We start from the raw sequence: 11,129 nt of genomic DNA on the forward strand, positions 1-11,129 counted from the left end.
AAATATAACTATGTTTAAAATTATATAATTTTATTCATCATCATTACCTGCTAACAGCAACAGCAATCTAAAATATAACATCAGAAGAAAATAATCAGAGCAAGGAGGACAATGTTAATAGAGGCGGGTAATATTCTTATCATTAGTTTCCAGAGGTTGTAGTCTAAAACAAGTGATCTCAAATGTACAAGGGCCCCTTTAATTGATTATAACCCTAACCTTAACCTTAAAACAGGCATAATAAAAAGTATAGACCTCAAGACCCTTACTCCAGCCACTAGAGTCCAGCTGACAATATATAAAGACTTTGAAAATGGTCAGTATTTTCCAATACTCCATCACTGTGACAACATTATAAAATTATAAAAAGACCCCCTTATGGACCACTCAAGGTGTTACCTTGACACCACTCTGAGAACCAGGCATCTATGGCACAAGTTCCCAGCCTTGGTTTTGGCAGTACCCTGTCTTGCATATTCTAGTGTTTCTCTACTCTATCATATCTCACATTATCTGTGAATTTTCTTCCCCTTGTTCCCTTAACAAAGCTATCTAGGGAGGGGAGGATCCTTGACCCTGGAGTACACGAATTCATGGAATCCTGCCAACAAATTCATGGAATCCTGCCAACTTTCCTCAGACAGATGAAGCTGCTCAGATGAGTAGTTCAATGTTTCCATAACTAGAAAGAGGTCCAGTTGACATGACGTGACTTCCAGATATCTAACTTAATTAGCTGAATAGAAGAAAGAGACATGTTAGGAGACATGAAAATGTGCAAGATAGGCGTAATCCCAGACAAGGTTTGGGATTAGTATAAGTATAGTGTATATCCATGGCTCTGGAAGTGCATTGTGCAAATCCATGACTGGTCCCTGACTGTACTGCTTTTTAACATTATTTCTGTTATTATTTCTAAAAACAAGTATTAAAATATGCACTTTCATTTCACAATAATAATAATAATAAAAAAAGAATATTAATAAGACAGTGTTTCAACTGTACTAATAGATGAGTGGAAGTGGTTCAAGAATAAAAAGCTGTAATAGAGCAAATAAAATACTATATATATGTTAAAATATTACAATTTTATCTGTTATGGCCAGTGGTGTCGTTTACTTAAAAAATAAATAAATAACTAAATAACTAAAGTCCTTGGGTTGAGTTTGTGCAAGCTTATAAATCACCTCAGTAGTAGACATAGATATCTACACCTAGATGTCGCCTTGGTTACGGCAGTTCATTGGAACGAATGCGTCAATAGAGCCGCCATCTTGGAACAGGGGACCCCCCCTTTAATGCGTCAGCGTCAATGTAGGCATACATATATATATATATGATAGGCAAAGGTCTAACGGAAATAAAATCACCATAAATCGTCATGAATGCGAGTTTCTAGTTTTTTTTTTGGTTCGTTCCAACGGTCAGACATGTATTTATCATTGAGTCCAGAGAAAATTTAAGGTTTTGATATTAAGATAATCTACTGTTTGTCACTTGGGAATCTACAAACAGATTCAGATTATTTTATTTAATACCATGTCAGCAATCAAAGCTATTTTCATGGCAAAAATTAAATTACAAAAACACAAATATCATATAAATACAATAAAAAACAAAACAAATATAAACAGCAAGTCATATTGTACAATTTTTTTTAAATTAACATACGATAAAAAAAATCCAAAACATTTTCAGACATAATGTCATTAAATATGTCTTTAAGTGAAGTAACTTGATAAAAGAGCATTCAGCTTGTGTTAAGTCCAGGACAATCTAATAAAATATGTTTGACAGATAAGGGAATCTTACAAAACATACATAAAGTTGGGTTTTCACCTTTAAGCAAAAAAAGCATGGGTCAATTTTAATGTCCTTATTAAGCGCTTCGGAATCTACAAACATTGTCGGTTTTCCTGTCAAAAACTAATGGGTAACTAAGCATGGATTAGATGCGGTCGTTAACATCTAGGGGTAGATATCTATGAGTAGTAGAGTCTCATTTACGCATGCGCGGTAAGTAATGGCCGTCATATGACCGGACATGCGCAGAGCTGTCATTTGTCTGAAGGAATTCGGATAGTTGATCAAGTCAGATCAGATCACACGCTTAAACTTGGACCTTTTTAAAGGAAATTCTAATTTATTCTGCCGCAGTAAGTAACAAGTTAACGCCTCTCTGCCGTCATAACATCCATCGTACAAAATACAAAAAAGACTGACATTCTGATTTTCTTTTACGTCCTAAAAATAAAGAGGAACTAACTAAACTTAGCTAAGCTAGAAGCTAACCGAATATTAGCACTGCTAGCTTGTTAGCAGTGCTAGCTTTACTTTGACGGTGTAAACAAACAAACAAACAAATCTTTTTGCTGGTTAGAAACGAAGACGTTGATACACTATGAGCAAGCAGTAAGTATGAACAAAGCTGAAACAAAGCCGTGGTGATGGGATAAAGAATCTGTCACTGGGTTTTTCCGCACAAACAAGTCGACTCATGGTGGTGTTTGGGGTGGATTCACACTTAAAGTGCTGATTAAGAGCAAGAGGCATTTTACCGACGCTGTCCGTTCACTCTGTTTATGCTAAGTGCTAATGTCACACACACACACACACACACACTTCACATGTTTTAACCATATATACTAGGAATACAAGAAACTTACAAGACATAAGAAAATAAAGGCACATTTCAGGACATCTCCTGTTAGCTGTATGTTCATCACTGGTGTTGATAATAGAGAGGGTTGTGGACCAATACGATAAAGTGTTGTTTTTTTTTTCTTTTTTCACCAGCCACATGCACCTTCATTTGTTGATGTCATTATGCAGTATTATGCTCAGTGCAGTGAGTGAGGTGAATGTCAGTGTAAAAGACATGTTGGGAAACCAGTTTATGTAGTTAAACAGGAAATGTTTCTTGTCTTGGTACCGTCTAATAAGTGTGTGTGTGTCTGTGTGTGTGGAGGCAATGAGTTTTGAGTTGGTATGAGAGAACTTGTTAGGTTCTAATCTAGTCCGTTGCTCCTTATCTCCTCCTGTTTTCACATTTTGTAGCCCAGCATCTCAAAAACCACAAAACAAAAAAAATTAAATTAACCTAAATAGTCTGTTCACTGGAAAAAGGAGGACAAGGTCACTGGTATGCGCATATTTCTGATATGCAGTATCTGCAGTTTTTTTTTTTGGTGCCAGTCTCCACGCCATAATCCATTCTCTGTTCCTTTTAGACTTTTTGTGTTTTCTACCATGTTTTAGCCTTGCACTGTTCGAACATGGCGTTACACTTTCCTGTTGTTTGCCAATCTTTGATTACATTTGTTTGCTTTTATAAACAAACAAGAACTACATACAGCCACAGACATCCCACTAATCATGATTATTCTAGATAACGAAACCCTTCGTTTTTGTCTGGAAAGGGCATGTAGTGTAGATCTACCAAGACGTAATTATGACCAAGTTAGTAAATGATTGGCAAAAGGTCCAGGAACATGGAGAGCCAAGTAAAATACCCCCACCCCACCCCATTTGCACTGCTACTTTTGTTTAGTAGAAAAGGCACAGTTTAGTTGAATGTGACCAGGTGGGACTCAGGAAATAGGAAAAGGAAAACAGAGTCAGGAAATGATCATTCTCCTCATTCCTGTGAAACCGACTATCCACATGAGACCTTTAGGTCATCATAATATGGTTTTACATTCCAACACTTACTAGGGTCCCTCAGGTCTTTATATAAAAAATAATTTTAATCAGAATATTGGTCCAGTAGTCTTTAATGTGGCTACAGTTTTTAGAAGCCTAGGACCAATTCAGATTGAATTCAGAGACAGAGAGAGAGTGAGAGAGACCGAGAGAGAGCAAGAGACACTAATTGAGAGAGACCAATAGAAAGAGAGAGGGGAGGGTGACATGCATGTGTAAATGTTAAATATCAACACTTGGAACTACTTTGGATTCAACTAAAGCTCAGCCCGAAGGCTTGTCAAAAGCATATGCAAAACATGAAAAACTGCAGGGAAATACTGTCAGTACCACAAACCTTGCAACAAGGATTGCAACAACCTTGCATAGGATTCCACGTGTTGGAATTTCCTGTTCTGACTGTATGCTCTGGAGTTTGGAGGCCAGATAATAGAATCTAGGATATATGCTGTCCTGTATGACAAACTCATTGAGACTCTGCATGAACTTTCTGGAATGATGTAATGATTCCTGTGTGATTTATGGCATTTTTTTTGCAAATACGACGTTATCCTTTGTTGCACGACAGCAGCAATGAGTAATTTGCAGGTGAACGAGGCTCTAAGAAGAAGTGGGCCATCAGAGAGGAATCAGGATCAGTGGTATCACAGGAGAAACATGGGTGAACCTGCTTCCTAACTGCTTAGATAGGTTTGGGGAGTTTGTCATGAAAATGACAGCGAGATGCATTGAACTTAAATGAAATTCCAGGGTCTGAAACTGAAATACATTCACACGAATGCCTTCGAAAGAAATCTATTCTACTTAATGCTGGTGTATCTAATTCAGTGAAAGTTATCATTATGGCCATTCACACACACACACGCGCACACACACACACACACACGCACACCTGCATGTAACTTTTATGAAGTGTTCTTCATGAACATGGTGTTGAACACATCAGAGAAAGTTGTAGGTGTGTGTCTGTGACGCTGATATCTTTTGATTTCCTCTTCAGTTTGTTTATATATTGTTTAATTATGTATTTCTCACTTCCTTTAACTCTGACTTTTGACCTTTAATTTGTTCATTAAATGGACGATTGTCCAAAAACTGCACTGTAACGCTTTTAATCAAGAATCACAAGAACGAATCACAAAATCCTACCATTAATGGGTTATGATTATGGGGCCTCTTTCTGATTGTTTTATTAAGTTTTATTTGTGAACTAAACTCTTACCTTTGATATCTCAGACCGCAGAGTATAGAGCTTGGTGCCAAAGTCAAACCAGCCAATTTTGACAGCAGCAAGATGGCCGACATGACAGTGGACGAAATGGCAATCAGAGCAAACCAAGTGACCGATGAGGTAAGTTGTATGTTACCATCTTGAAGTATTGATCTTCAATATCTTTTCCTTTTCTTTTTTCTTATGCCTTTTCATTTTTCTCTATTTTTTTTTTTTTTTTTTTTTTTTTTTTTTTTTTGCACAGTAATAGCTGACAGATAATCAATGACCGTGTATATAATGACATTATATAAAGATAGTGCTTCTGTCCTAAAATCTGACATATAATCTCCTTCTTCTTCTTCTTCTGCTTTTCTCCATCATTTCCTGCATTTCTCTGCTATGCGTTTTGAGGGACTGGGATGAGCTTTTTCTACTGTGCATAACCCAACTGGGTACTAACAGCATGAAAGATGGCCTTTGCCCATGAAGAACACCTTGGGTAAACTAATGTCACACCTTTACAATCACTCACAGGGTGTTTTTGGCCTGTCTATACTACGACCTCCCGGTGTTAATATTACAACTCGAAGCATGTTGTTTCCTCATACGTCAGTTAGCGAGTATACTGTGGTCTAGTTTTGTTTTGTTTTTCACTTCTTCCTCAGTATCATGTTTCTTTCTGTACAATGCAGTTCCAGGATCAGTCCTAGCTTGAGCTACTCATCCACCTCATTCCTATTTATTCTTATTATATTTGTCGGTCATTCCATGGCTGATCTCATGCGTAAGGTTTTAATCCTAGTTATTAGAAGCTTTAGTATTTTTTTTTCTACAACAAAAAGCAATGGTGTCATTTTAAATTTTTAGTGCAGATCTTGATGCTTAGAAAGAAATATGTAGCCAAATCCCTGGCATAGAAATCTAAGTAGACTTAATGGCTACTAGGAATGAACCAAAGAGCCTGTTCTTTTCTTTACTGCTTATTGCTTTCTAATTAATATGTTGCACGTCAATCAAAATAAACACTGTGTCCAACTGGATGTCATTTTTGAAGATGTTTCATATGATTGATTTTTCTTTGCATCTCTTGACTAGCTCTCTTGCTGTGCCAAGGGACACATTTTAACAGTAAAAGTGATTAAAAAAATGTTTTGTATATTTTGTGAATATTGTCAGAGTACAGCTTTTAATTTACGATGCAGAGCCGAGTGAACGGACACGGAATTATCCAGTTATTCACCTCTTCATCCGTATACATACATTTGTCTCCAGAATTATCACCACCACTGCTATAAGGGACTTTAAAGAAGAGTTTTAGAATGTATTTGCTTCAACATGATTAACCACAAAGACAAGGTAGTAATGATTCTGTGTCTGTGTAGACCCTGTTCTTGATAACATGTGCATGATGGTGTTTATTTAATATTAGGTATGTTTAAAGCTGCTGTGTTTTACTTTTACAATTTTCATTCTTACATCTCCGTGAATGTCTTCATAGCGATGAGGACCGAAACCATAATTCGGGATATTGCGTATGTAAGAGCAAGCTTTAGATCTACTGAGGGAGGTTGCATGCATGTTCTGACTCACTAATCCCATGTATCTGCACGTCATCCCCCTAGGATAGAAATGGGGTGCTGTTTGTAATTTTGTCTCATTTCTTTTTTTCTTATAGTCTCTTGAGAGCACTAGACGGATGCTGCAATTGGCAGAGGAGGTGAGAGCATTTGTATAAAACAAAGTTAGATGCCCTGGTCACTTTTCACTAGAGTTGGTCTTTGAGCGTTGTACATTTTTCACATTTTTTAGACCAAGGAGACGGGAGTTAAAACCATGGTCATGTTGGATCAGCAGGGAGGTGAATGAACCCAGCTATTTTTCTGTTGGCACACTGTGGACTTGTTCCAGTTCAAATCTTTGCTTCGTACACCTGCATATAAAGTAGGTTTCATTGTCTTGTTACATCTGTGAAGTCCCTCATCGTCAACAACCAATAGTGGTTGATGGTCATAAACAATATGCTTGGTAAGAGCTTCTGATATTTTCTCTCATCTCTAGACTATTTTTTCTCACCTAGGCAGCGTTTGCTGCAGTGTGGTTTGTGCCTTGTGCTGCAAAACAATGAACCAGATGATTGCGCAGTCAGAGTGAACATGAGTCTCATAGTATACTGCGATGTGCGATTGTAGTATTGAAGTGTTTTGTTTTGTGTATACGTAATGAGCAAGGTTTTTAGATACCTTTTAATATCAATGCCTGTCTGATTTTAGTAAATTAATATTTCTGCTCCTCTTGTGACATTTACTCAGAACAACTGCGGAATGTGGACCGGGGCATGGACCAGATCAATCAGGACATGAGACAGGCTGAGAAGAACCTGACCGACCTGTCAAAGTGCTGTGGTCTGTGTGTCTGTCCCTGTGATAGGTATGAACTGAACCCTAAAATGGAGTGCATTCATTTTTAAAAATGCTCATTTAAATAGCCATATTTCAGAATTAAGCAGCAGGTATTATCTTGTGCTTTTACTAATAAGCTTATTGATTCTGTTTAAAATGAAAGTTACTGCTGCTCGTCTTTCAGAGTGAGATCTATTGAGAATGATGGGCGGTACAAGCGCACTTGGGGCACTGGAAGTGAAACTGCCAGCACAGTGGGAGGTGATGGGGGTGTTATTTCCAGCCAACCTATGAACCAGCGCAATGGCCAAGCAACAACACCTTCCGGTCCTTATATAAAGAGGTACACAGATGACAGTTTATACTGTTACAGAGCACTGCTAAAAATGTCACCTGTAAGACTATGAAACAAGCCATGATACAAAGTTAGGCTCGTCATCCACTTTATTAGGAACACCTTTACCCCGCATGTCGATGCAGGTTTAGTCAATGTTCAAATAGACATCAGAATTAAGAAGAAATTGATCTCTGTGACTTTTATCGTGGTATTCCCGCTGGTGTCAGATGGGCACGCAACGGTCTCTAGGGTTTACATAAAATAATGCAAAACATCTAAACATCCTGTGTGCAGCAGGTCTGCAGGCTAAAACACCTTGCTAATGAGAGAGATCAGGGGATAATAACCTGACCAATTTGCGCTGACAGGAAGATTGTAGTAGCTCAAATAATTACTTTTTGCAACCGAGGTGAGCAGAAAAGCATCACAGAGCACACAACACAACAAACCGTGATGCAAATTAGCTACAACACCAGAAGACCACATCAGGATCCGCTCACGGATCCGCTCAGGAATCTCGACTCTATCATGGGCACAGGTTCACCCAAACTCATCACGGATATAGTGTTACTATTTCCTTTCATTGCAGCCTGAACCAATCTGGATGTTTTCTTCGACTTTCTCTTATGAACAAGGCATTTCCCGCCACAGAACTTTCTTTCAATGTTTTTTGTATTTTGCACCATGCGGTGTAAATTCTACTGACTGTAGTGTGTGAACTTTTCAAGGAGCTCAGCAGTATCTGAAACACTCAAACCATCCCATCTGATACCAGCATCCATTCACACGGTTAAAGTCACACAGATTACACATTTTCTTCATTTTGCTGTGTGGCGTGAACATTTACTGAAGCTCTTGACCTGCATCTGGATGAGTTCGCATCGTGCTGCTGTCACATGACTGTCTGATCAAATGTGCAGCTGTAAAAGTGTTCCTATTAAAATGGATATCAAGTGTTTTATAATCAGTCTAAACATCATACGTAATATAAACTATGCACTAAACACTGAGCCGATTCAGTCACAACTCTCAACCAGTGGATTATGAACTAGTGTTTATTATTTCACTTGTTTTCTTGTCTGCAGTGCGCAACATACCTAACTGACTTATTAATGAAAAATGTCATTATACTTTATTCAGGCTTATTCACACAGTACAAAATGATAATACAAAGGTGTTTTTGGACAGAGTAACAGATGATGCACGCGAAGATGAAATGGAGGAGAACCTGGGCCAGGTGGGCAGCATCATTGGGAATTTGAAGGTCATGGCTCTGGACATGGGGAGTGAAATCGACAAACAGAACAAGACCATTGACCGCATTAATGAGAAGGCAAGTTCACTACATCTAATACATTATTTAAGCTTTTATTAGATTTAGACCTCTTGTGTCAGGCAGAAACATAAGCGCTGAGCATTAGATTAATCCCATTTATGTATTTGGCCATATGGTGCAATGAGAAGTTAATTACTTTCAAGGCACATATTTGTCAGCGGTGGTGTGCTCTGGCATTCACCCAATTACACTTGTGTACTGTGGTGCAACTAGATACATTAATAATAGCGTGTTTTCACCAGTCGGTGCAATACAGCACAGCTCAGTAAATTTGTCACTTTCCACTCAAAGCATGAACCCATGCTGAACTTTATCAGTGATCATAGATATACGGGTGATTCTAGAAATTGTGCAGACTATCAAATGGTCAAACCCAGCAACAGATTCTGAAAATGTTTCTTCCTTGGAATTGCATAGAATTTTAACAAGATCACAAGTTCATATTTTATATTTTTAACATGTATAATGAGTTAAATATCAGCAAAAAAGATGCATTATATGTGTATTTTGTTTCTTTTTGGTGATATTTAACTCATTTTAAGGTTTTCTTCTTGTGAGACTAGTGAAAACGTGCCCACCGTGTCAATACAGACAATGCCACAGCCGTGTGTGGTCAGATGCCAATAGGAGCAAAATGGGCATACTCCACCTTCCCTGTTAATAAGTGTGATGCCGATGCACACGGTTGGCCAGTATGCTCATGTGTGCAGGAAGAGGGCACATAGTGCTTTACACTACCCTTTGACGCATCATGAGAAGCATACAAAGGGGCAAGGGGGCAAAGTGAGGAAGACTCACCATCCGATGAGACATTCTTGGTTTGATTTCAAAGTCATGATTAATATGTCACTGCTCATATCTATTACACATTCAGCCAGGATACAAATAGTCCCATTTGTTACTGAGCCACGCTGTGCTTGCATGAGGAAACTTGTGTATATATAAATATATAAAGTTTATACTATGTTTCACTAATGCCGCCTTTTTTCCTGTACAGGCTGACATGAATAAAGCTCGTATTGATGAAGCCAACCAGAGAGCCAACAAGCTCCTGTAGAGAAGTGAAGTCCACAGAACAAGCGGCTCCTCTTCCACTCTCTTATCCCATGCACACATACAAGCACCTATTCATTTTATAGGGCAAATAATTTCAGCTTTAGAAATGTTCTTCCAGTGCCACCTGTGCCTCTGTCATTGTTTAGATGCTATTTTGTAAATAGTACTGTACACACACTGCCTCATTCAGGTCTTCATCACTAGATGCGATATAAATGCTGGATACACAGCTTGTAATTATGCAACATGCTCTGGTGATCGCTGATCTGATTTCCTGTGATATTCTCTGAGGGTTGCTGTTTTTAATGCCCTCTCAGTTCTTGGGTCAGCATGGCTGATATGTTGGATTTGTTATTGTCCACAAAAGGACCAGAGACCTGTATCTAATGTTTCCACATGTCTGTGTGTGTTTTCCCTTATTAGGCTGTAATATGAGTTCATATTAACTTCCTCATATTAGGGTTATTATAAATGTTTACTTGTTGTATCCTTCTGTCTGTCTTTGATTGTGTCTATATTTAATTATAAAAACGGCAGTGAACTTGTGAATTAACTTGTAAATGAATTAATGGCATTATCGGCCCACTGTTTTAGTTGGAAATTAATTGAGTGTTAAAAAGTGTGTGTACACACTATATTGGCATGAAGAAAGAAAATGTACGTGTATTTTCACCATGAAATGAATAGATCTGCTAGATAGGGTTTATTAAAGTTAAAAATCTTTTAATAAAGCACATACAGAGCCTTTACACAGATATGATTCATCCTTATTTCAAACTCGTTTATGTTTTTTTTTTTTGTTTACCAGCAGGTGGCATTGTTTCATTTGGAAATTACAGCCTGATGAGTTGGGATTTTGCTTTGACAATTTTTAATCTATGGCACTTTTTCAACTTTAAACTACGTTTTTTTCTTAAATCTACTTCTTCAATCACACTTACACTAGGACAAATTAAGCTAGTGAATTTCAAAGCATTACAGTGAAATGATGGCAAGGTTACATTGATGAGTATATTTTGTAATTTTCTAGAATTGCTACACAGTTGTTGCCCATATGACTACTTTGTAGATAGTTTAGACCTGAAA

At 37.8% G+C, this 11,129-nt stretch overlaps 1 protein-coding gene across 2 annotated transcripts; it reads left to right on the forward strand.

The window, feature by feature from the left end:
* The first annotated feature begins 1,997 nt into the window (after positions 1-1,997).
* On the forward strand, positions 1,998-10,792 carry LOC132852887 (synaptosomal-associated protein 23-like). Of its 2 annotated transcripts, XM_060880388.1 has the most exons (9): positions 2,043-2,156; positions 2,381-2,412; positions 4,939-5,053; positions 6,591-6,632; positions 6,725-6,773; positions 7,225-7,342; positions 7,499-7,657; positions 8,840-8,984; positions 9,985-10,792. In XM_060880388.1, the coding sequence occupies exons 2-9, from the start codon at positions 2,402-2,404 to the stop codon at positions 10,042-10,044; spliced, it is 699 nt and encodes a 232-aa protein (XP_060736371.1). In that variant the 5' UTR covers positions 2,043-2,156; positions 2,381-2,401; the 3' UTR covers positions 10,045-10,792. The 2 variants fall into 2 exon arrangements, with proteins under 2 accessions (XP_060736372.1, XP_060736371.1); XM_060880389.1 differs by lacking the exon at positions 2,381-2,412 and having other exon boundaries at positions 1,998-2,156.
* The last annotated feature ends 337 nt before the right edge of the window (positions 10,793-11,129 follow it).

The sequence above is a fragment of the Tachysurus vachellii genome, chromosome 10 (genome assembly GCF_030014155.1).
Source record: "Tachysurus vachellii isolate PV-2020 chromosome 10, HZAU_Pvac_v1, whole genome shotgun sequence".
Taxonomy (NCBI): domain Eukaryota; kingdom Metazoa; phylum Chordata; class Actinopteri; order Siluriformes; family Bagridae; genus Tachysurus; species Tachysurus vachellii.

What these genes read in the sequence shown, in the direction of transcription:
- LOC132852887 (XM_060880388.1), top strand. An exon ending in TGCTGCAATTGGCAGAGGAG is followed by an intron (nt 6,633 to 6,724) that starts GTGAGAGCATTT and finishes CACATTTTTTAG; the next exon opens with ACCAAGGAGACGGGAGTTAA. An exon ending in TTGACCGCATTAATGAGAAG is followed by an intron (nt 8,985 to 9,984) that starts GCAAGTTCACTA and finishes TTTCCTGTACAG; the next exon opens with GCTGACATGAATAAAGCTCG.